General features: G+C 29.4%; 1 protein-coding gene across 2 annotated transcripts in view; it reads right to left on the bottom strand.

Annotated features, from left to right (window-relative positions):
- The window catches only part of LOC107455273 (cubilin-like), a 183,605-nt gene that overhangs the window by 20,072 nt on the left and 136,452 nt on the right, over positions 1–27,081 (bottom strand). The window contains exons 3-10 of one of the 2 annotated variants that reach the window (XM_016072780.4): positions 16,752–16,823; positions 9,295–9,472; positions 6,890–7,098; positions 5,488–5,695; positions 3,618–3,826; positions 3,488–3,529; positions 2,247–2,430; positions 712–914 (exon numbers count right to left, since the gene is read on the bottom strand). In XM_016072780.4, the coding sequence (XP_015928266.1) occupies positions 712–914; positions 2,247–2,430; positions 3,488–3,529; positions 3,618–3,826; positions 5,488–5,695; positions 6,890–7,098; positions 9,295–9,472; positions 16,752–16,823 (1,305 nt within the window). The remainder of the gene's footprint in view (positions 1–711; positions 915–2,246; positions 2,431–3,487; positions 3,530–3,617; positions 3,827–5,487; positions 5,696–6,889; positions 7,099–9,294; positions 9,473–16,751; positions 16,824–27,081) is intronic. The other variant, XM_071180200.2, reaches the window with a different exon arrangement.

The following is a 27,081-nucleotide window of genomic DNA, read 5'->3' as shown; positions in this document are numbered from 1 at the left end:
TGTTGCATATGCTTAATAGTGTAATAACATTTGTGTAATAACAATTCATAGTGTAATAACAATTGTGACCGGTGGCGTGCCCAAAATATTGTGTCTCGTGCCATAAATGGCACGCGTGCCATTGGTTCGCCATCCCTGGTCTACGTGATACACATCATTGCCCCATATTTCATCGAATCTCCGCTCGTTTATATTCTTTTATTTTCGAATCGCCGCTGAACTGCCAGCCCAAATTTTGAGTTTACGACTGCCTCTGTTCAACTCCGTAGCCTTGTAATCTTGAATGCATTCCAGAAGACACGGGAATTCCTAGATCAGTACCCTCGAGGAATTGATTTGTCATGGGAACTTAAAAGACTTTGAGACCACGAAAGACGTTTCTTTGGTCGGCTGGAATCGAACTCACGTTCTCACGAACACGAGTTACCAACCAGGCTAATTAAGCCTTCCGCTCGTTTATGAATTGTTAAAAAGTTCTTAATAACGATTATTTTTCCTTCATTATTCATTTTTAATGCATTTCTGATATTCCCTAGAACCCTCCCTCTTACTGATCCCTATTTTCTTTCCAACACCCTGTTCTGTGGTAAAAACTTTTCCTTTTGACTATTATATCATATCTTATGTAGCTTGGTTAGTTTATAGTTCATAGCACCAGGTATAAATACATGGATCATACATGCGTTAAAAAATTTTTTGAAAAATATATACCTGTTTCAAAAATGTATCTTGCTTTAAATCCTTGACCCGTTGATTGACCACTACTAAAGATCATGGCTAAACGTGGACCTTCTGATATAACGGTGGGTGGTAAATCTGTTTCTGAACCACATAGATTTAGATCGAATTCGTCCAATGCTTGCCGTTCCTCTTGGCCTTGTAAGTAAATTCTCAAGAAACCTCCATCAGTACAGCTGAAAATATGTAGATTCAAAAAATGCAAATAGCGATAATAATAACAGAAGCTTTTTATTAATTAACATAATGTAAGGAGATATTCTTTGCATATCTACTTTTAACGGGTGTTCAATAAATGACCAACAATTTTAAAAATCAGTCAAAGACAAACGGAACAAAAGGAAGCTAGCTTGTTAGAAAGGTGGTCAATTTATTTTCGCCAAATATTAAAATTACTAACTGAGTTCTTCAAGCGATGGATTTGTTAATAGAGGAAAACTACATAATATAATTTTCAGAATGACCATCCTTGCAGGAACAAGGTTATGCAATCTGAGAACAAAATTAATAAACGCTGAAAAGAATGTTTCAGATGGAATGGTCTGGCATGGGGAAGAAAATATTGCTTTATAGTGTTCTTAATCAAAGGTGCCATCTGTTGAGAGACATTGTAACTAATTTTGAAATATGATAAAAGTAAATAATAAGCTTTTTTGAACAGAAATCAACAAACTATATTTTTAACTATATTATCTCTAACTATTTCCGTTTTTTATTTTTATTATTTATTTATTATTATTTTTGTTTCGAATTGGCAGTCATGTTTGGAGCATTCGTTACTTACATAAGGGTACATTATTATGTAGCTGTTAAATAATTGTTCGAGGCCAAAAGCTTGAATCGACATGGTTTTATGAAAATTGAGTATTTGCTATTAAAATTTAACTATCTATTCTGGTTTTTGTTTTGCTGTTTAAAATAAAAATTTATACGTTTATTATTTATTTATAAAATTGCCCATTACCAATAACGTTTTTAAAACTTTTGAATAAAAGTTTCTCAATTTCTTTTATTTATGCAGGGTATTCTGAGATGATCACCCTTGAAATATAGTTTTAGAAACCTTGTCTATAAATAAATTTAAAGAAATATACACATTCATGCACATTAATAATCACTAATTAAAAAACACATAAAAAAAGTTCTTGAAACTTAATTAATCCCTTATGAATAAGGTGAAATCGAAAGTATCAAAATTAGACAGATTGTTGAGGGAAACAGAGAAAAATTGAAAGCCAATTCTCAGAAGTGCATCCAACTTTCATGAGGTAGATTAATTGGTTTGGTTATTTTTCCTCCTGCCTTACCAACACACTAGAGATTAAGACCTATGGATTTAAGAAAAAATCGGACTTGTTAATGTATTGACAAATCAAGAGTTGGAAAATACCAAGTTTGTTCATAGATAATTTACCATCTCTTAATGCAAAAAAAAAACTTCTTTTTGCTAGTCGATGCATACACCAAATGTTGTAAACAAATGTATTTAAGCATGAAAATATACTTACTCTGCATCTTTTTTCGGAATTCCAAATTTTTCGAATTCGAGCCTGACCCTTTCTAAATCTTGGTTGTCTTGAAGTCCATAAATATAGTATTTGCAAAGACTAGGATAATTATAAGGATATGGATAATTCGGAGAATACACGTTTCCAGAGGATTCCTTTTTACTCAGAATCTTTTGGTCGCACTCTAAATTGAGAAAGAAAAAAGAGAAATGAATGCACACTAATTGATTATTTTGTTATTCAACGCTGATGATGTTGCATTTTTTATTGATGATGATGAAAACAGTGTTTCAAAAAACAAGTTCTCGAAAATTTTTTTTTACAAACGAAGTAAAACAAAATGCTTATATGAAGCTTATAGTACATATAAATATAACAATAGTCATTGAATATTTTTTTTCTGATTTATGAAAGAAAACTATTTAAATAAAATGTTTCAGTTTTAGATACTGAATAGTTCTACTTAACTTGCTTATAAGAAATCATTTTTAGATACACTAAAAAATTCTGGATTAAATTACGGTATAAGGTAACGGCACTTTGGGTGCATCATCCGTAAAATCTATTTGTTCCGTAAAATATTATAGAACCATTTTTACATTAATACTTATTTAATTAGAGAGATTCAGTAACTTTACTGTAATTATTACTGTGAAAATTACGGAATAGCAGATATTTTGCTCAGCAACATACTCCAGTAAATATAGAGTTTTCAGTAAAAATTACCGGTAATTTTATTTTTTACCGTAATCTTTTACCGTGCACTTCAGCGTTTTACTTAGTGTAATCTATTCTATTCTCTTCACATGCTCTGTGAGTTGTTTACATTTTTTTGCATCTAATTCTCTGAAATTCTAAATGACTTTTAAAACACTCAAAGAAATTCCAAAAAAGGTTCAGAGTTGCTATATTCGTGTTTTCATAGAAAGAAATTTGTAATGCTATGAATGAAATTCTATGCAAATGTCTCTGTTTAACGTAATTCACTCAAAATAATCCACGATATTTTAAATTATTAATTATAACTTTATCACGAAGATTTTATTTTATTTTTAATTAAATATATTTTAAAACGTGTTTTTTTTGTCTGCATAATTTTATGTTATGTACATAATTTTCCTATGAGTATACTTTTATAATATCGATTTTTGTCGAGAGTCTGATCGACAATCTGATGACAGTATAATCCTAGTATATGTATGGATTTTAATTACGTATGTTTAAATGTTTAAATTACTTACCAGTTCCACGAATGTGTTCTCCATCATTTTGCCCAATAAATTCTAAAAAGGAAGCAATAAATAATCAAAATTTTTTTTGATGGGAACAGATACTTTCACTCCAGGAAAAAAAGAGAACTGTTCTACTAACCTAGACTGACGAAGCTGTTATTGAATTCGAAATGTCCGGAGAATCCTCGATTCTCACTCTCAGCTGTTCTTTGAAGAGTGATAAATTGCACCGAAACATTCTCAGCAGACGAATAGATGACTAAATTCCTCTGTTGTCCACAGTATGTTCCTATGAGTGGATCTTCCGTCGTTATACCATCGTAAACTTTGACATAATCGAAAGGACAACTGGAAGAAGAATAAAATCTTAGCAGAGTTAAGTCAGGGGTTCCTGAATTTTTTCAAGTTGCAGAATCCTTACAACTGTGACACGGTACGTCAGTTATGTAAGGTTTGTTTCTCCCCCCACGTCAGCTCCACTTCCTGTTTGCTAAAACACAACAACCCCTGAATATTTCTACGCAAACTTTATATGGTTTGGTTAAATAATGCTACCATCGCTAGCTTAGTTAAATTTATTTGAAATGTGTTCTGGAGCAAAATCTTTAAAACAAATCCCTTGATAAAAATTTAAAGTTTTGGTCAATAATTAGTTAATAAAGTTAAAAAATTAAACTGAAATAAGTGACATGGAACTAAAAGCTTTCAGAAGCAAAACAATAACCATGCTTTCAAAAATAAACAATGACGGCACGTCTCCTATGCTTTCTTTCATAATTATCATGAATACTTTCTTTTCTAACTTATAGCACAGCTTGCTTCAGCTTTTCGTTGTCCACTCGAGAAAGAAAAGGTCAGTTCAGAAATGTGTAAACATCACGTTCTTTACGCTTTTATATTTATGACAACTCGCACACTTAATATTTCTCTCTTTCTCAATACTTAATTAATTTTTTTTTGCAACCGCGAAGAAGAAATGAAGACATTCTCTGTCGCCGTAAGAGATTTATAATTAATCTATTAGACAATAAAACCGAAATGATGGAAGTAAGTTGAAGCTTTCTAGTTTTCATATTTTTTATGTATAAATTTAGATCTGAGCTAAATGTTATTATTCATTTAAAATAAATTCACTTCAAATATTAAAGAGGCGCATTAAAATTATTGATCCTCAAGATTTACTTCGAATCTTTTAACAATGCTTGGGAATGTACTCTGTAAAACAATAATTGTATATAGTTGCCCCCATTTTTGGTGTTTAGGTAAACTAAATACATTTTTAAGTTCAGAGCTGTAGTTGTCATGCAAAAATATAAAAGAAAAAATTATAAAATAAGGATTGTCTTAAAGAATTATTGCGAATATATTACTAAAAATGTGCTTGTTTTTTTAAAGATATTTTTTCCATGAGGCCATGAAATTGATTTTAATAAGGTTAAAAATATGTGTTCTCAGTAAACAAACAGTCGAAAAATAACAGTGAAAAGGTTAATAAAAAAAGTGACAACATACACAGTAAAAAATTTAGGTTTAAAAAAATGGTGGTAATTATACACCAAAATATTTTATAGTGTAGAAAGTATAAATTCGAAGTTGGATCGGAAAGGGAAAAAAAACGAAAAAAAAAAATCTAATTTTATTTTCATGTTGCAGATTTTCGTGTTTGCATGAGATATTTCCAACTCAGGTAACTCTCTTTTACTGTAAAAATAGAAACACTCGTTTAAGTTTAATTAAAGAAAAATTGTTTTTTTATCTTTTTGTCAGAATGAAGAGTAATGCTTATTTTGCAATGTAAATAAATATTAACTTGACTTATTTACAAAATTCAATTATTTTAATCGAATAAAAACAGCTTAAATATCAAGCTAAAATCATCGTCGATATACCCTTTTGCTAAATGGAATGGGGAAATTATCTTATTTGAATCTTGTTATTTCTGAATCATGTAAGAAGTTTTTATTTTAAATGCATTATAAGACAAAGTTCTAAGCTTGTTGACTACTTACTGTGCACCTCCGAAAACGAGATCGAAATCCATGAACTCCAGACGGACTCGTTCATTTTTCTTTCCCAGGAAGCGATAAAAGCAATCGAGGTTTTTCGGATAAGCTCCTGGATAAGTGGGGGATTTGAATTCTCCCGTTTGTTGCTTGTCGCTAAATACTGTAAAACTGCAGACGGAATCGGGAGATGGCGTTCCCAAAACGTATTGAGCTGAAATTAAATGTTCATTTTATGTGTGACATTATTTAATGAGCATATAAATTGGATTATTAGATTTAAAATGTATTGAGATGACATAAAATGCTTGTTGTTCTGAGTGATTATAATGAACAGATAAATTGAATCTTCAGATGCAGAAAAGAAAATAAACAAAAAGGAAAAAAATGCAAATAAATTTTGGTAAATGGGATTTAAAAAGAGAAATAAATGAAATATTTGAAGGTATTATAAAGTGTTCAAAAGAATTTTTTCAGTAATGGTTTAAAAGTGATATTTTATTACAATTTTAAAAATGAGTGAGGATTATAATATTGCAAATTTAGATATTTAACGATTTAATAAAGTATAAATACTGTTGAAAAAGTTTGAAAATCATTTAAAAAAATTATTTTTGAAATCTGAATTTTGCAATCCAGCAACAATTAACATTTCACTATAAGTGAAAAAAAAATTGTGCAGTACGTATCAAACTATATTGTGTAAGATGCAAAAGATGCATTTTGCAATATGCAAAATAAAGTGCATTAATTTAAAAAATATTATTAGTAGTAACACTTCTCAGTTTCAGTTTCAGATGAAATACTAGTTTTGATATTTTTATAAAACTTTTCATACAAATTATCACGTAAATAATTTGAATTTTGATAAGTTAATTGTTATACATACACGTAATTCTAAAAAATGTGTACACGTAATTCTAAAAATGAACGAAAAAGTCAGTGATTGCAAAATACCCTGTGGATGGTAATATAGGGCTATTTTCATTTATATTTAATACAGGATTTAATATTTGAATCCATGTTTATATCACTCATCGCGTATCCTGAAAAAAATTTAATAATAGCGATAAAGAAATTCTCGCTTGTAATGAAAAAAAAAAGTTTTTAAAGGAACTAAATTAATTAAAAATATTTTTTTTACTTAATTAAGTTTAATTATGACTGAGTACTAAAAGAAAGCACTTCAAGCTTAAAAGAGAAAAAAATTTGACTTTTGGTGCTTCAAGCCTTTTTCATATTATTTCTTATTTTAGCTCTTAGTCAACATTAGTATTGGTTTAGGGATTAAATATTTTGATTTCTAATCATCTATTATTTTCGACATTTGTTAAAAGATACAAATCATAATCATGCTGTTATTTACTAGAAGTAATATTTTCATGTGTCACAAAGGAAACAAACTTACAGGCATTGATGAATTCATAGAAGCCTTCAAAGGCTTCCGAAGTCACGTGACGTTCATCTGTGTAGAAGGCAACAACTAAAGTTTTATACATAGAGATGCGGTTCCGCGGCCGGTATCTACCGCAATATCGTCCTCCGAAAGGTGTTCGGATCAGCTCCATGCTCGCGTCCTCAATCTCCGCGTACAGGTCAATATATTCATGATTGCACCTATAAAAAAAATGAAATAAATACAATAGAGAAAAATGCAATCGAATACGATATGCAAATACAGTAGATTATGATCATTAATCATTTAAACATAAGTACCATTAAGTTGGGGAAAACATTTTGCTATCGAATACAGATATACGAAATTAGAATGATGGAGGAAAGCAAATTTTATTTGGTGCATGAACCAAAATAAAATAATAATTACTTCATCCTCTTTAAATTAATTCAAATGAATTAATGTGAATATAGCATACGGAAAAAAAGCAGTATTATGAAATACGTAAGTGCAATATATTACAATCTGTATTTATAACATATATAACATTAGGTGGAAAAAACTATCTTGCTCTCGAAAAACATACGCAAATTTAAAATGATTGTAAAATGCAAATTAAATTTTTTGAATGAGCCAAAGTACAAAAGTTTATGTTATTGCATTGTCCTCAAATAAATAATATACTACTCTTGAATGATTTGATAAACACGCAAGTTTCTTAAATACATATACATCATTTTTCTAATTTCAGTTTTTTCCTGGACAAATCAACTGAATGAATCTATTGTCCTTAACATCCGGAATCTTTAATTTTAAACCAATTGAAACTCAAACCAGAAATAGACTCAGACTTTGGTGAGTTGACTACATTAATGAGGATTTCAAAGCACTGTGGGTTAACTACAGGGATTCTCAGGACAAGAAGAGAGCAGGATGAAATTGATTCCAAAGAATGCAATAATTCACAAAGCCGTGTGGAGTAATTATAAAATCGGATCAATTTTAATTTCTAATAATTTTTCGAAGAATTATTAAATGCAGCTAAAACTTTTTCCAGGACAGGTATGAAAACTTCCGAAAATATGTGAATTGCATACTCATTTTATGTGTTTCATAGTTAACTCCGCCTTCCGAATTTCACATTTGTATCTGGATGTTAACAGTTCAGAAACAACTTTTAAATTCCTTGTCTGTTGTCAGAATATTTTCTAATTCTGACGTGGGTTTTCACTGTGCTTGCAATAGTGCATTTTTGCAGCTGGATGTAAAAATTTACTAAAAACTTCATAATCCGTTCAAAATACTCTCTAATTCTGACGTGGAATTTCATTCTGCCTGCAGTGTTGTATTTCTGCATTTGGATGCAAAGTATTTTTGAAAAACTTTTAAATTTCTTGTCCGTTCAGAATATTTTGTAATTCTGCCGTGGGGCATCACTCTGCTTCAAGTATTCTATTTCTGCACTCGGACGTAAAAGTTCATATATTTTTTTTAAATTCCTTGTCCGTTCAGAATGCTCTCTAATTCTGACGTTTGGTTCTATTCCACCTGCAGTACTGTATATTGCACTTAGATGTAAAAGTTTCAACAACGATTTTTAAATTTTTTTGTTCAGTATGTTCTATTCTAACGTGAGGTTTCTACATCCCCAATCCTTGTTTTTAAGGGACGCTACGAAAAGTTGTGGGGAAGAACAATTTAATTTACTCTTAAGACAAATTTCTTGTTTTCGGGACTGAAAAATTTGTTCACAGAACTGAATGTGAGGATTTCGGAAACATTAAGAATATCAGAGTTTCAGAATCTCAATACAGTTTTTTAAGCATAGTTTTAATAAAGGTTATTAAGTAATTTCTTGGTTTTAAACAAATATTTTTTGCGTCAGTTATGTTAAGAGAACTTATTAGAATCATCAACACTAGCTTCTATTGGAACAAACAAATATAAAAGTACATTTAAAAAATTTAAAACAAAACTAATTCACGAAATTAAATTATTGATTAACAGAAATACAAACATATGCATTATTTAAATGTTTCAAATTAAAATAATTCGCAAAAATTATTAAAGTTAGGAAGTGCTATTTTCTCTAATTAAATGAAGCAAACCTTTATTTCGCATTTTCTTTGAAATGTAATTTGCTGCATAATGATTATCTATTGATAAAAGTTAATTAAAAAGAACATAGATAACGGAAACTAAAACCTTACTTAAAATCTAAAATGGTGAAAAAAAAGGCTTTAAACTATAATGTTTGCCAGTTTTAAATCAATTGACACATTCATTTTCAGAAACTCAAAGATTTTTTTATCAAGTGATATTTCTAGAAACTATTACGCAGTAGCAATTTAAACATTATGGAAATTAAGTGTGTAAACGCAAACTTAAAAGCAGAGGGAATAAAAGAAAATGCTAACTCAGGACTGGCTCCTCGGAGGTTGAATCTTCCAAAAGTGACCCGAACCCTTTCGTTTTCGCTTGCGATGAATGTGTAGATACACTGCCGCGAGTGACCTTCAGGAATAGACATGTCTGGAGAAGTGAAGGTGCCATTTTTCGGTCCTTCTGGATTGCTGATAAACATGCGGTCGCATTCTGAAAAAAAAATTACTCAGTACATGCTAGAAATCATCTGAGATAGTTTCATTATTTTACTTAAAGTAATAGTTGAATACCAATTAAAAACAATGGACACGTTGTTTGCAGTAGTTTCGAAAGTTGAAGAAAAGATATTAAACACAATTCACGTTAAAAAATGTTTCTTTTCTATAAAAAATCATTTTCAAATGTAGGGTGATTCATTAAATATAGTTAAAACTAAAAGGGGAGGTTAGAATTGCATTGAAAGCCATAAGCAGGAATGTTATCATACGCCGCAGTTGCATAACCGCCCAATAATATGCTAGCTGATCGCTCGCATTTAAAAAAGTACATTTATTTGCATAAATTATTTTAATCTCGTGTTTTTACATTTATAAGCAATTATTGTCTAAAATTACATTCAGATAGGTCCAAAAATGGCTATATTATTGCAATTTAATCTGTTTGTTTCTGATTTGACGAGTTCACCAAATGGGTCATCAAATCATTAAGTTATGATAAAACAGTTATTTCTAAGCCTATTTAAATGCACTTTTAGTCAGTGATTACTAGTAAACTCAAAATTGAAATAAATTAAATAATTTATAAAACTAAATAATTTATATAATAAAAAAAGTTCTGTTTCTAGTGCTCTCGAGCATCCAGTGCATAATAGGGAGTGACTCCTGTGCAGAATAAAATTTTCGGTCATGGTTTGTTATGCTGTTCTCAATTTTTTATGATGTGGTTTTCATCAAGTTTTTCTAATATTTGATGATATCCCAGAACAAATCTACTTTATTTGAATAAATATACAATGATGAACCGGTGGCCCAGAGGATAGTGTGCTCCTCTTCCAATGAGATGAAAAGTGTTCGAATCCCAGCAATGGCTGGTCGATACAAATTCCGCAGCCGGCTCACACCCACCACAGTGCTGATATAAAATATGTTGAGTGGTAGACGGATCATGGGTTAGAGTCCCCCTTCTGTCAGTCTAACCGTGGGAGGCTTTCGTGATTTACCTCTCCATGTAACGCAAATGCTGGTTCGTTCCATCAAAAAGTCCTCCACGAAAGCAAATTCCTAAAGATAATTGATCCAGAATCCCTTGTCTTCTGGATTGGGTTCAAAATTACGAGGCTACGGAGTTGAACATTCGCACTTGCAAAGCCAAAATTATGTCGACGACGGTTATAAAATATACCATGATATTTTTTAACTGAAGAGACTGACTGTACCAAATAATAACATGTTCGACGTCATAAGCAAAATATGATGTCTACCGATTTAGTTAAGTTCAGTCTTTTAATTTTAGTACAATTCATTTTATTTAATTATTATATTTTTTATTTCTATCTAAATTTTCGAAGAATACGTAAATCTTCATTTTCCACAAGCAAAAGAAAATAGCTATCTGTAACAATTTTGAGTTTTTTAAATAATAATTAACAACTCATTTTAAACTAGCAACTGAAAAATTATTTTGATTACTTTTATCTAGTAGTTATTTTATAGTTAATTTTAAGAGAAAATAATGCGATAATTAACTATAATTAATAAAAAATGACATAAAATATCATTTATATTTTTAAAAAAAACCTAGCTTCTAATGTTAATAAGATGATTTATTAAGGAACCTATGAGTATTGTTTTTTTGTTGTTATTTTAAATTAATCTTATTAAATTTTAAAGAAAGTTTCTTTTTTATTTTATTTTTGAAAATACCAACCGTTTTTGAGAAGTATTGCTTCTCTTATTGTTTTTTTAGTAATCAACAGCAAATTATGCATTAATTTACAATGTTTAAAATAAAGATTGCCACTGTTTCATTAGTTGTTTTATTATTTTAAAGTTCATTATTTCCTTCCAAAGAAATTTTAAAAAATTGAAATGACGATATGAGTAACATACAGGATATTTCTGAAAGGCATTATAAACAGTAAAACAGGCAATACTGACGTCATTTAAGAACAAAAATATCGATAAACTATTTTGATGTTTTTCCTAAGCATCTCTTTCGCATTCTTTTCTTTGGCGAGTTTTTTTTCCTTGGCTTTAGCAATAAAATTCCACGATGAATATTTTTTTTTATAGCCTTTAAAACCAAATGTCGAAAAATTATTTTTATTGGAGCATTTCAGAAAGAATAATTATAAAGATTTAAGGGAGGTTGCTCAATCTTTGGTAAAGTTTTGAATATTGTAAAATCAGAATGGATATGAATGAAAATTAAAAATCTGATTAAAAAGCACGATAAATATACATTTCTGATAGATATTTTTTATTCAGCATACAAGGTGTCACAGTTAAAAATTTCAGAATTCTTAAGAGAGGTGGGGTGCATCCTGTCCACCCGAATCATTTATATATTCCCTCAATAAGCGATGATGTATACATAAAAAATAAAAATCATAGAGAAAAAGACCGTAAGTAAAAAAGACTGCGACAGTTCGCTTTTAAAATAAATTTTTAAAAATAAATGTATGAGAATAAAAGAAACATGGGTGAAGTAAAGTGTTCGAAGTTTCATCCAACGACTGCAAAGCAAGTATCGCATATATGGCGGATGCAATTCGTAACATTCTATAATAATCCAGGTTTATTTCGAATTTTTCAAGCTGTTTCTGTGATTCCTGCAAAGCCATCCACCAAAGCATTCCTTCCTTTCATATTTGACGATACAACTTACACTGGAGTCAATTTTTTTTTTGTTTTCTGTTGCATTACTTTTTTTTTTATAGATTTTCGATGCTTTCATATCACGGATTTTAAATATGCAATCGGTTTCTCTCTCCTAGCAGTTTCCTTTTTAAATTTTTTTAAAATTACATTTTTAAATCTATTTTTTTTGTCGAAATGTACAAGTTTAAAAACGTTATAAGTAACAGGATGTTGCATAATTTTACATAATTTTATAACCGTCGATGTGGGTTTACGACTACTAACGTTCAGCTACGTGGCCTTGTAATTTTGAATCCAATCCAGAAGACAAGGTAACTTCTGGATCAAGTATTAGCAGAAATTTATCTTCGCGGAGGACTTTTTGATGGAACTAAACCACATTTGCGTTACATGGAGAGGAGGACCACGAGGACGTCCCACGGTTATCCTGACCGCAAGAGAACTCTAACCCATGATCCGTCTACCACTGAGGATATTTCATGCCAGCACTGTGGCCAGTGTAAGCCGGATGCGGAATTTGTATAGACCAGCCATGCTGGGATTCAAACCCGGATCACATCATTGGAAGGTAAGCCCTCTATCCCATGAGCCATCGTGGCTCAATGTCGCATAATTGTCCTAATTGACTTCTAGGGGAGTTAGGGAGCATTATCAAGGTTAAAATATATGAAACTATGAAACTACGCTTGAAAATGTAAACATATGCTGCTAGGGGCGCTTGCTATTTTGAACTATTTATTCTTCTGAACAAGTCATAATACACGTGCGGTGACATTTCCGGGCATGAACTCGTATACGATTCTAATCATGATTTTGTGACCTAAGTCTCCTAAAAATTTGCCGTAAGGTTTACACAACCGCCTGTTATATATAACGTTTTTAAACTTGTTTAAAGAATAGATTTAAAATGCGATTCAAAAAAATGTAGCTTAAAGAACAAACTCATTTCAGATTTGAAATCTAACGGCACAAATTTGGCAAGATAAAGCATTTTCAGAAGGGCAACAACAACATTGCTCCCCAGTGTTTTTATTGTAATTATGTTATTTTTTTTAAATATTATATCTCTTTGTAACGTATTATTATTTGTATAAATAATTATATATGCATTAATTTATTTAAAAAAATATTTAAATGAAAATTTTATTATTATTGCATTTATATTGATTAATTGAGTGTAATATCCATTTTTAACGAGTGTAATATCCTTTTAATTTGAGTATAATATCCATTTTAAATTATGAAATTTATAGTAATTTGTTTTAAAAAATAATTGTAATACTATTCGCATTATCACAATTAATTATTTATGTGCAATCTCTCTTTTTAATTTTGTATTATTTTTCACAAATTATCTCATTTAGTATTATTTTTTTTTTACCAATGAACATAATAATTTTAAATCTATTACAATTCATAGTTAAAAAAAGAGGAAAATGCAAAGTTAAATATTATTTTTTGTTGGTTTTATTTGATTTAAATCAAAAGACTTTAATGATTACGATTAAAGCATTATCAAACCGAGAAGTACTTATCGCTAATTTGTTTTCTAAAATAATTAGTCGCATTTTTTAGAACTTCCTGAAATTCTTCTTTGATATTCTTTTTATCTATTCATATTATTTGTATCTTTTGAATCTTTGTATTCCTTTTGGATCATTATTACGCTATTAATATTTCTCCCTGTTCAATTCGCCTGAGGATTTTTTAACTTTCTATAGATATTGGCATAGAGAAATTTGATAGTAAAATTCAAACCTACGTTAATAAAAAATCAATATTTAATTAAATAAAAATAAACATTATAATTCTAAGGTTATATATTGATTCTTATTTATTACTTTATTGTATCTATTGTGAAAGTTTTAGCATTCAATTTTATTAAACTGTTTTGACATTATTAATATATTCCTATCTCATAAATTATTTTTCACAGGTTTCGATTTCTTTGTATATTTTTGATTAGATATGAAAATTTCATGCTTGACTATTATGACTAAAAAAATAATTTTTGTTTAAATGAAAATAACTGGTTCGTTACAGTTTAATAAATATATTTACTGAATTGTAATCATTTTATGAGTTTTAACATTATTAATGCATCCGTCTTAAATCAGTTTCTGCGTATTTAGATTATATATATATATATATATATATATATATATATATATATATATATATATATATATATATATATATATATATATATATATATATATATATATATATATATATATATATATATATATATATATATATATATATAAAAATCTAAATACGCATAACATTTTGCTTAAGTAATTTTTTTTTGTTTATTGTATTACTTACAGAAAGATTAGCCTTTTTTTAAATTCTTTTTTGCAATATTTTACCCCTCTTTCTGAAGTCAGTCTTCGAGGATTTTGAATTTTTATTGGGGGAAGTTGGCTAACACTAGGTACATAAGATTCGAAAGCCTGTTTCGCATTTAAGCTGTCAGATTTAATAATTTTTTTTTTGTTGATCTTAGCCCACTAGTAGGGTAAGACCTAGCATATATTTTAACAAGGTAGGAAATTTAGAAATACTGGAGTTTCCGTGAAAAAATAGCAGAAATTTCTATTTTATATGACAATCTTAAAAATGTATGCATGCAATTTACGTGTAATGTTGCCAAAGCCATTTTAAGGGGGGTGAGAGAAAAGGACATAGTCTCGGGGCCCAGAACTGCTGATAGACTGATTTATTTTTTTTTTACAAAAAATATTGTGTTTATTAATCGGTATTTTTCTATTTTTTAAATTGCAGAGGATTTCCATATAAACTTTATAGTTAAAGTTAGTTATTGATTTTTATTCATAACTTTATTGTATTTATTACAAAAGTTTTAACATTCAATTTTATTAAACTGTTTCGACATTATAAATATATTCCTATGAAAACTACAAATTTCCATAAAGGGTCTTTAAATATTCTACTAAATTTAAAAATAAGGCTTTTTTTGCTGTATAGAAGCGGCTCGCCATAACTTTTGACCTGGTGGCCGGAAAATACTTTTTCGACTTTATCTGTAGTTATCTTCTTCCTCCTCTGCATTGTAGCTTTCGTGAGAACAGGATAGACTCATATTAAAAGGGTGAGAACGAAACCGGGTATTACCCTGTCTTACCCCAAGAGCAGAGGTTATCGAAATGTATATTGCTAAACGATTGTGCTATTATTTAAATAAATTTTCACTGTTTGTTAGTGTATTAATATTTAGTAAACGTATAATAAGCTAGGCGAAAAATGATTTTTCTAACTATAGTAACCAATAAATAAGACTCGCTTAAAAACAAAAGAACATTTAAAAGCTGACATGAAAAAACAAGCTTATTTGCAGAGACGCATTGAATTAATCAACAAAAATATGGCAATATGGTAGGACCGGGGTAGCCTGGTTGGTAGGGTGTTGGACTCGAATCCAGACGGCCGAAGTAGTAAATGGTAACTAGTACACGCTAAATCTTTCGGGTCGCAAAGTCCTCCATGTTCCTATGACAAATTAGACCTCTGGGGGTACTGGATTGGAGATTAATCGTTCTCTGGTGCAGGTCAAAATTACTATCTGTGGATGATAGAATGGATGTAGGACTGGATTACCCCTAAAAACGGGTGTGACGTATGGGTGTGGCAGAAGTAGAATTCTTGGCTATAGATGGCGCCACTGGAAAACAAGAACTATTGCACCCGTCCTGTTCCCTAATGGTCTACGACAACAGCCACCATAACGCCAATATAGTAGGTCCTTCTTCTTCACTAGTGAAGTGCAATTCAGAGTTTGTCCGCTAGAAAACGGAACTAATTTTGACACGATCCACGTACGCGGTCTCAACCCATCACCCGGTCCTACCCCACTCTCCTCTTCATATTAAGCAGTAGATCAAAGTTTTTGAGTGTTAATTTTCACTAAAAGCGATTTTTAAAAAAAAAATAAAACTAGCCGAGGCTGTTTAATTATTTTTTTGATTACTTTATCGCAATAAATTTAATCTTAATTTTTATTAATTACTTTCATTGACTCCCTTTTCCTTTCTATAAAATCTACCTCCGGAGGTTTTCGGAATTTTATCTATATTCAATGAAAAATTGATAGTTTATGTGCGCTTTCTAATTGATAAAAAACTGTATTCCTTGAAAATCAACTGTTTGTTATTTAAATTGTTTTCCAACTTTATTTATTACGTTGCAATCAATTCAATAGCTTTAGCATTAATTTTAATTTAAACAATTAAAAAAGAAAGGAGACAATGTAATTGAAGTAAAATATTCTGAAAAAAAAAAGACTTTTTCCTGAAATCTCTCTTTAAAGACATATTTAAATAAAACCTGCCCGATTTCGGTTTATGTTTTTATGAAATAAAAATGACGAAGTAAATATACCACGGATGTTCTGTGAAAGATAAAAACGGAGTTTTATCAGAAGAAAAAAAGAAAGAGGCGGATGTAGACTTTTTTTTTTTCAGTACAAACATGCATTTATCTTAACCGGAGTGGAGAAGAGCTAGAAAGAGGAGAAAATTAAGAGAAAAAAGAAATGATAATGCAAAAAGTGCAAAAAGGAAATGGTGAGAGATAAAAAAGGAACATACTTGGGGTCCGCGCAGTGGGTGAAGGGAGGGTTTGTGCTGCTGCGGGATCACTCACACTTGACGAACCGCTCACTAAAGGAAGGGACAACACAAAGAAGAGAAAGAAAAAAAAAGAAAAGAAAAAAGAAACAATTAGTGAACACAGCTTTGATATTAAAAGAAAATTAAGCACAAGCACAGCGAATATTTATAAAGGCAATAGTTTGAAGTACTAAAAGGGATCATTAATATTTAAACATTCCTTAATTAATCAATTTCTTCCTTAGTTTGAGTTTTCTTAATAGTATTATAGAGGATGAATAATCATTATAAATTTTGTTAATTAATTGATGGAATGGTTGTTTTGTATAATGAGAAATATTTAAGAAGTTACTATTTAATAATTTGAGTAATTTTATGCATGGGTATGAAGTCATTATATTTTTACAGCATCGCGAGTTGTGTTAAAAAAATAAACAGCATTCGCAGGTAAAATTTAGGAATCCTTATATTTAGATGTTAACAATTTACTTGCATTTTTAATTTACAAACATTTTTAATGGATGTATTTATTAATTAAATCATAAGAAAATATAACATATTTTATATATTGGTTTGTGATCATTACATTTTCATAGCGGTTATTATGAATATTTGAAAAATATTACCAGGTAATGAAGTATTCAAAAAAGCGTTGCCTTTGTAGAAGGTATTATCGTTACTATTAAATTAGGCTTGAGTGTTCAAATCATCAGAAAATAAAGTACAGGATTTGCATTGGAATGTTATCAGTATAAATTTATAGCATAAAATTTTCTTAAAAGTATAAACATGGTTAAAAATACTTGAATGTTGGTTTTTTGGCAATAACTGATAAGTTGAATTTCAATATCAAGTGATAATAAAAAAACTCTTTGACCCAGAGGCGACACCCAGTGTCTCTTTAATATCTTTTTTTCTGACACTTTAATTACAAGCAAAAATATGTTTTGGTATTTTTTAAATATAAATCACAGGCTAGTATTTATTAGAAAAATCTGTTAGATTATCGGAATTATGTTTTTACAAAAACATAAAATTCGAAAAAAAATAGTTGAATTTCTTTTTCTACTCATATTCAAAAATAAATTAAATAAGTATATAACTATATTAGCGCAGATTTGAAAAATTATTGTTTGGAAGAAAAAGAAGCCAGTGTTTCATGTTGTATTTCATAACCATAAATTATCAAAATAATAAATATAATATTTTTCACTTATTTTGATCTAAATTTATGCAAAATAATAAAAAAGTATGAAAAATATGTTTAATGAAAATTCTGCAAGCACAAAGGGTTAAATCACATTTGATATGTGATTTTTATATTTTTAAGACATCACAGATAACTAAAATAAAAACAGCGTGTTCTCTACAAGTTGCCTTTTTGCTATACATTTTTAAATTTTTATCAAAAAGGAATTAATTTATTTATCCATTGAATTGAATGAATGAAACAGACTTTCAGGTAACTCGATGAATAAAGTGATTTATAAGCTTTTTGTATAAATTCAATTTAATTCAAATTATTTTGTATAAATTAAATCAATAAATTTTGTTCAAATAGTCTATTACATTTCAATTCTTCTCAAGGAATGTGTGGCGGTAGGTAGAGAACATTCTGTACATGTAAGTAAATGCTTAGAATATATGATATTTAAATATATATATATATATATATATATATATATATATATATATATATATATATATATATATATATATATATATATAATATTTTTAATATTAATATATTACTTAAAATTGTAAATAAAATAAATACCACCAAATTGCAATTAAACACATGTGAACCTTAGGTTAGTGAATTTATTTATTTTCATGTGAAACGAATCTGATATATTCTGGAGTTAAATGTTTTGTCTATAACGCTTTGAACTAACACCTTTTGATTATTGAAATAAAACTGGGGTTTGGAACCCAGTTAACATCAACGTACACTGTTAGAAGTTTCATTCGAAAATTATGGTTACATAACTGGCAATAGTCTGTCCATCCAACTAACCGTAAAGTTTACGGTTAAAAACACTTTTTTACCTTTACGGTTTTGAAACTCGTTTACAACTAGTATGGTTAAAAAGCGATGAATGCAAAACTGTACATGTTTTAAATATTTACAACTAGCATGTTTTCAAAACCATAAAAAAAGACATTTTACTGGACCTTGGAGATAGTTTGACAGCTTTATGATGCTGCCATCTATGCTTGAAGCAGAGTATCATATTCTAATATTCCAGGGTCACAAATTGGGGAGAGCAAGACTCTGGAAACGCTTTATGCGTTAAGGGGAATGGTGAAAATATTGTGGTATCAACGTTAGAACTCGAAATTCCGTTCTGTCGGTAATGAGAGTGACTGATTAGTCCTCTCAGCTATAGGACTAATAACTATAATATAATAGGTGCTAATAACTATATAATAGGTGCGCAGCTGCAAGGAACCAAGTGGTTTCATCAATTAGGCCTAGTTGGTGAAATAAAATTCGGGTTTTTTAACAGTATTAGATTAAAGCAGCTAATAAACGGTTTTTCTCATAAGTAACAGTTTTAATGCCACATTATTTATGGTTACTTGCCTGTTTTGCTTGAATATGGTAAAGTAATATTTCAATAACTTATTATTTAACCATTTTTTTTCTGAGAAATTTATAAAAGTGTATTTAATGCGATCATCTGGGGAAAAAATCTTGAAAAGTTTGAAATGGTTGTATTGTAACTTTTTTATTTCTTTCTTAGTTTTGTATTTTATCTTTATTGAACTTCGAGGCAGACTGAAACTTTGACATTTAAATTTTTTCTTCTTGTTTTTCATTCAGATTTATCTATCTCCATAATAATAATAAAAAAAAATATTTTAAATGCAAATAGCAAAAAAGCGCAAGATATGTTTAAATGCATGGGTCTGACTAGTTAAGATAAATAAATATCTGTTAGCATTAGGCATGATATTTTTTTTTATTGGAGTCAAAAATAAAAAAATAAATATTTTTAAAGCTGGATAAATATAATTATTTATATCACCCAGACTTTACTTTGTTATCTTGTTTTTCAATTGTAAAGATAATGAAGACTTAATACACTGAAAAAAAAGTATGGTCAAAACTAGAAGAATCGGGCAAAATTTACCTAGCTCTAGGGGAACACCAGAAAGCGTGGTAATTTTTACCAAAGTGCTTTGGCAATTACTTTTTGGTAAAATTTACAATGAAATATGGTTCTTATTACCATGCTGTTTGGTAATAAATGTGGTAAAATTTGGTAATTTTAACTGAAAGACGGTGATTTTCACAGTATTAATGAGTATGAGATAAAGCAAAAATATTAACTTTCATAACCTTTATTTTATTTAGCAAACACTTAACTTTCCTTCTCGTTGAATGTTTTCCCTAAATAAGCAATAAGTTAACCTCTTTCAACAATAAAACTTCTACACATCAGGGCTATCCCAACATCTTAAAAGGGAAGTGTAGAGGTAGAGGGTTTGTATCCCGTAGTACCCCTAGATGCATCTTTTTTTTATATTTGTTTATTTATTGTTACTCACACATATGCAAGATAGTGTGCTTATTAAAAATACAGAGCTTGGATTATATGCCCTTGTCAAGTTAAAATACATATAGATATAATATAGATATAAGATAGAGAAAGACAGTGCAAACATACATACTGGGACATGGGGGGATTCGAACCCGCTACCTAAACGTTACACTAGATGTATCTTTGTACTGTCTTTCTCTAATTTGAGCGTTTTGTTCTTTAACTTGACAAGCGCTTATAAGTAATTGCACTTTGTACTGAAAACACAAGCCTTCTTATATGTAAGTGTAACGATAAATAAACAAATAAATTTTTGGAATTTTAATGTTTTCCTTTTAATTATTTTTACAGCACTCTCTTCTTCCCACTAAGCAATATTTTAAATAGAGGTAGCAGGTTGGAATCAAGGCGTAACCATGCATGTGTAAATAAATTCGGTTCAGATACATATATAGGCTTGTTTGCTTAATGCAGAAAATGGCTTGCCTCTCTTCAAATTACAGAACAGGAAGCACGAAAATGAGAAAAAAAATCAGTACAATGAATTTAACCCTCCTCTGACCATTGGGTGAAAGGATTACAACCCGTGACAATGAAGGCCCCAAAAATATATGGTTGTTTTACTTTCGATTCGCTGTGCAATATTGTTTCGCTAACCACTCTGAAGCTTAGACATAAGAGTTCGAATCCAGCTATAACGCTGGATGTATATTCTTTCAGTATTTTGGAGAATTGTGCTATATGTTTTTCAAACTGAAACGAGTAACACACAGATGTATATAAATAAAAAAATAAATCCCACTACTCCCATAAATTTTCTATAGTTTCATAGTTTCATCATAGTTTCATATATCTGAGTCAAGCATCTTTAAAACACTTTAATTAAACATTTGAAGCCATCATTCATGTCCATTTTCATTTACTCTAGTTTTAAAAGAGAAATAATATTAGAATAATATTACAATTGGAAATATCAGTGATTTGACTCGTATAGGCCTTTTGAATAAACCACCATTTTAAATAAACCATATAAGTGTAAACATATTTGGTAAGTGGCACAGACATCAAAAGATTAAAATTACTTAATAAATGGTAAAATGAGTGACAGTTCTGAAGAAAATTTGGTAATTTTAGCATGATACTGTTGAGCATGGTATAAAAAAGCATTTATTTGGTTAAATTTACTTTTCAGTTTTGTATTTGTTACAAAATGTATGGTTATAAAAACTATAATTTTGAAAAACAAAATTTTAGGTAAACCGTTACCATAGCGAACGGTAAAATGACTGGTTTAAATGCCGCATATTTTGATTTAATTACCAGAATTCCGGTTTCTTTTCTCAGAAATGACTTTACCATACAAGTATGGTAATTTCGCCAGAAGTTTTTTCTGCGTTTGTGCAACAGTGCTAGTTGGTGTAAATAATATTTGTCAGAATTGTTTTTATTAGCTATATTTCAAGTAACAGGAATGGTTTTAAGATACTTAACCATAATATGGTTTAAAATTGCTTCTATCATAATCTGATGCCAATTTGAACAGTATTACTTGATATTAATGAATCCTTTTGATCTGGTTTACACCATAATATGGTTTAAAATTGCTTCTATCATAATATGATGCCAATTTGAACAGTATTACTTGATATTAATGAATCCTTTTGACCTGGATTACACCATAATATGGTTTAACCAGAACGGAAATGCTTTTCAGCTTACATTTTATTGCAGCAAATTCACACGATTATGCTTCAAGGCCTAACCGGGTAAGGGTGTAAGTTGAATTATATTTTGTTGGTAATTAATCCTTCTTTAGCTTGATTACATGAAAATAGTGTTTAACCTGCAGATAAGTGTGGTTCACTTTCGACCTTTATGCATAAACTTTACAAGTTAATATAGTTCGATATACCAAAATTATTTGCAACCTTGAATCAAGATTTGCGTATGCAGATTTTTGTAGGTCTTTTATTTTGACTATAATTTCTGAAAACTTTCTGTATAAGTATTATTTTAAATTAAAATAAGGAATATTATTTTAAAAGTTAAAACTACTGTTACACGTCCAGTAAATGTTTTAATTAGTTAAAAAATTTATTTTTTAATCTGAGAATTATGAATTTAACATCAGCAAAAATGACATTCGTTAATGGTAGAATTGTCCAAATGTAACTACGTACATTTATAAATTCAAAGTTAATAAAAATAAATACGGAAAGTGATTTCAATATTTATATAATTTTAATATTTATGTATCAAGTTGATTAAACAAGTTTGATTATAATCCAGTTTAAAGAAAAATAGTGTACTCATATGAGTATTGTTTAAATTATTAAAAAATATTTACTGTTTTTGACAATTTCCTTACAATATTTAATGGATTACTTTTATTCATCAAGCATTTATTCAGTTATTTTCTTACATATTAACTTCAGAAATTTTTTTATTTTAAACATGAAACAGATTGTTTTTTAATTACTTCTTCCTAAAAATGTATTATATATTTTTTTAGAACGTCTTGTATCTAGCGATTGTTTTCCCAAAGAAAAATACAATGTTTTATTTTTTAAATTAAGCATATCCTTTCGTTAATTGCTTTTTACAAAATATTTTTTTTTCAAAAATAAATTATTACTTTGTGTTGAGAACAATATCAATCTTGTATTCTGTTTTGTGATGTACAAAGAAAGATTATACAGTTTAAAAACCAAATGTTTTTTAATTAAGAAAGAATGGAAAGAGGATTAAAGTTGATAAATTGTTTTTAAGTAGAAAGAATTAAAAAGGCTTTACTGTGAACAAAACGTATAAAATATTTTGTTTTTTAAATTTACTTTTAAAGTCTGGAAATAATTGTCTTGCAGTTTAATCCACCGCAAAGAATACTTGAACAACGTACACATTTTTGTCCAACAAATATTATTTTCAGAATTATGTTTGCACAATAAAAAGAGAAATCACAAAAATAAAGCTTTTGATGAAATCGTATCCTGGGAATTGCTTTTGATTGGATATTTTGTCAAACTGAGAAAATTTATTTCAAAACTTCACTTGTTTGGGATTACGAATTTCTTCTAAAGAACTAAGTTTGACGCAATGAATCGATTATCACGATTGTTTAGGTAGGCAAGTATTATATTTACAGCGCGCTAGAGCTGCACAATGAGCTATGGATGGTGTTTTCTATACTAGGGTGCTCTGCAAGCTTTTTACTGCTTATACTTTCGGGTTACAGCGTTTCCTGTATATTTTGAAGGCAATTCAGCCACAACGTAGTTCAACGTGTATTGAGACTCTTTTGAGTTGTTTCTTGTATACGAGTATTAGTTATTTGATTTATTATTTGTGTTGAAAATAAGATTCAATTCAAAACGTAAGAATCGTACTTGAATAAAAATAATCGTTATTAAACACTTCTTACCTTGTCAGCAATACACCAACTTTTTAATGTAAACCTAATGATAGTTTGTCTAATGATAATTTGTAAAATGAACTTAATTTCGTAATATGCACTGACGTATTCTGGATCTTGGCTTGCAACAAGAACAAACAGTAATAAACAATTAAAAAGAGGCCAAACCGGGACTGCCAAAAAAGCGAGTTCTTTCTAAATCTAGCAACCATGTCACCCTCTTTTAACAAAGATACATCGATAAATAATGAAAACAAATTTTCACTTAAAACTCTCCAAAATTATTAAATATCATTAATATCTTATGAAATACAACAGATTTCTGCTCAGAAGCTACATAATTTATTTCATTTATTGAAAACAAAATTATCTGTTTGAAAATATCGCCTCACAGTGGTAGTAAGCAGTTATACTTTCTAATCGAAAGTAGAGCATGTCAAAAGCTCGAGATTGTTGTTGTTTACATTTAAATTGAAAACACCATCCAATTTCGACGGTCTGGGAAATATCCCTGAGGATGATCCGAAGACAAGTCATCGCAATTTTGATCCTCTGCAGAGAGGATGACTCCCTTGCAGAGAAATCCGATTGCTTAGGAAACACAACATGGAAATAAAATTAAGAATGAAGCGTATGAGTAACTGAGTAAATAGAATCTTTTAAATTTTCTAGCAAAACGAGAACATTAAACTAGGGGTTCTCAATCTTTTTCAGATACGGAACCTTAAACAATCGAACTTTCGGCTGAACCCAAACTTTTAAAAAACGTTTATTAGTGGGTGTGAATATGCTAAAAAAAGTTTAATGTAATTTAGAGAAATTTAAAGTGAATGTCATTGTTTCATCAATAAGTCTTAAAATTGGGTTTTATGTTAGACAGTTGAATTCGCAGATCTGCAGCAAATAATTTTTTAGTTGTATAAGTTTTGTTTAGTAGTTTTTGTAGTTAAAGGTGAATCGCGACATAGTTTCAAAACTTCTTCAAAAGTACATGCTATTTACAAAGAGATTTTGTGCTGTCTTATCATATAATGAGTATGGAAAAAAAATTCAAATCTAATGTGACATATTTAAAAAAATTAAAATTTAATAACGTTTTACTTTTTTATAAAACTGAAACAATTCTGCTTTTAAACGCTCCATTTTAAAGCTATTTTGCATAAAAATAACAGTTTTATTAGTTTTCAAACTTTTCTAATATAAAGTTTTAAGTTTTTTTTTTTGAAAAAAATTTAGAGTGAAGATTTGTAATTTTCTGAAAACACAAAGTAAATTATCTGAAAAATGTATATTCCATATTTATGGAATTATTGATATTCCTTTGTGAATCTTTTGAAGTATTATAAACGGTAAGAATGGTTATCAGAGAGAAAAAAAACTCTTTATTTTTGAATTTGGTTATTTTATTTTAATTTCAAAATCCGATGTGAAAGACTGGTGCAATCATTTGTAAATGCATGTCTTTTTAGTAATTCCTTCTATATATTGTTTTTGGAAGAAATATATAGTTTGTTTAAATTTTCTATTTTTTTCATTGAAACTTAGCATAAATGATTTCATTAAAATAACCTTAAAATTAAATGAATAAGGAATTGCTGATTGGATACAAACCTATTACAGGTTTCAAAAATCGTAACTGTTTTTTTTTTTTTTTAAAGTCATAACTTACGGAAGCCTAGAGCTCCGTGGAACACCATTTGGAAACCCCTGCATTGAAAAATGCTCTACGGTCAGCTGTCAATGTAATCAATAGCTTTGTTTTAAAAAATGTGCTGTTATACAGTGAGCAAAATAAAAAATGATTCGCTCTGAATAATTTTAGATTTAATGAGCGGATCTTAACGTTCTAGGACTCAATCTTAAAGGTTCGTAAGGTTGACCTACAAATATGCTAATCAATTAGTGCAGACGATATTTTAAGTCACGAAATCAGATATGAAAACGTACTTTAGAGTAATAAACATACCTTTTTTCCCCGACGTATTTGGATTTTTGACTCCATAAATATTACTTTCTGCGAAGACGAATTTAAAAAAATTGTACATTTAAGACTCTATTTCTTTGGAATTATTCGATAAATTTGGCTCAAACTTTGTATTTTGTCATGTAAAATTATATTCTTTAAATTGATGTAAAAAACCGTATATCTTACAAAAAAAAAAACCTTTTCGATTATTTTTAAATAAAATTATAAAATATAGTAAAAAATAATATAATTATGTGCAAAAAGCTCTCAATTTCCTTGAAAAGTTCTGTAGCAATGGCATAAGACCCATAAAATAAAATTAACATTAAGGAGCTCAAACTATTGATAGCTCTCTTGACCAAACTATTAGAACCATATTTCCCAGATAGCGAAAACTCCCTATATTTTGATGGTTAGAAATCCAAATCCATCGAAAAAAGGTATGTTTACTTAGTTCGTTTTCGTGTCTAATTTTATAACTTAAAATATGGTGTGCACCAAATTAGCATATTTGAGATCACTCCTCGAACCATTAAGATTAAGTCTTTGAGCTTGAAGATCCGATCCTTAAATCAAATGTTATTAAAGGGAGTCGATAATTTTTTTTTTTTTTTGCACACGGTACTGATCAGATTGGTTTCTAAATACCCGATTAGTCTAAACAGACCATCCATCCAGTTTCATAGGCCTGTTTACTTACAAGTGTGCAGCCAATAAAGATGAGTGATGCATAGCAAGAGGCATACTCTAGCCAAATTTTCGTGTACGGACTGCTTTGTGGGCTTTTTTTGGTTATTGCGCACATCCCAATGGTAAATTAATTCTGTCCATACGATCTATGGCCTGTTTCTATCAATGTTCATCTCAGCAACATGAGTATACTTAAATTTCGTCCTCTACAATTTGGTATTCGGTGTACTAGCTGATTATTGCTAGAACTTCTCCAGAAATTAGACTCGAGTGCTGGTGATGAATGTTTGCTACAAAGATAATTAACTTCAATTAGGTGAGGGGGTTCAGCCGTTTCACATTAGTGTGTGTTGGGAGAATTATTCGTTTCTTCAATTCTTCTCCATATATGGTTTTTCTTCTTGTTTCATTAACAAAGGTGAACCTAAGACTTTAAGGTAAGAGGAGTTCTTGAGAAAACTGGACAGTATATTACCGATATTCTACACCTGTTTAAAACCCCCAATGCAAACAACAATGCTGCTGAGAAAGAAATTGGATGAATGTTTGGAAGTTGATTACCATAGAAGTTGTGGAGGACTAAGGTTTGCACAGGTTGAATGTTTGTAATACGTACCAGACATTTGGTATGTGTATATGCTTTTTTTCCATGAATCAACCACAGTATTTTAGAACAGTTTGTACTAGATTTTG

Source organism: Parasteatoda tepidariorum, chromosome 1 (genome assembly GCF_982258835.1).
Source record: "Parasteatoda tepidariorum strain Cologne lab strain chromosome 1, Ptep-v5.0, whole genome shotgun sequence".
NCBI lineage: Eukaryota > Metazoa > Arthropoda > Arachnida > Araneae > Theridiidae > Parasteatoda > Parasteatoda tepidariorum.
This window is presented reverse-complemented; position numbering and strand designations above follow the sequence as displayed.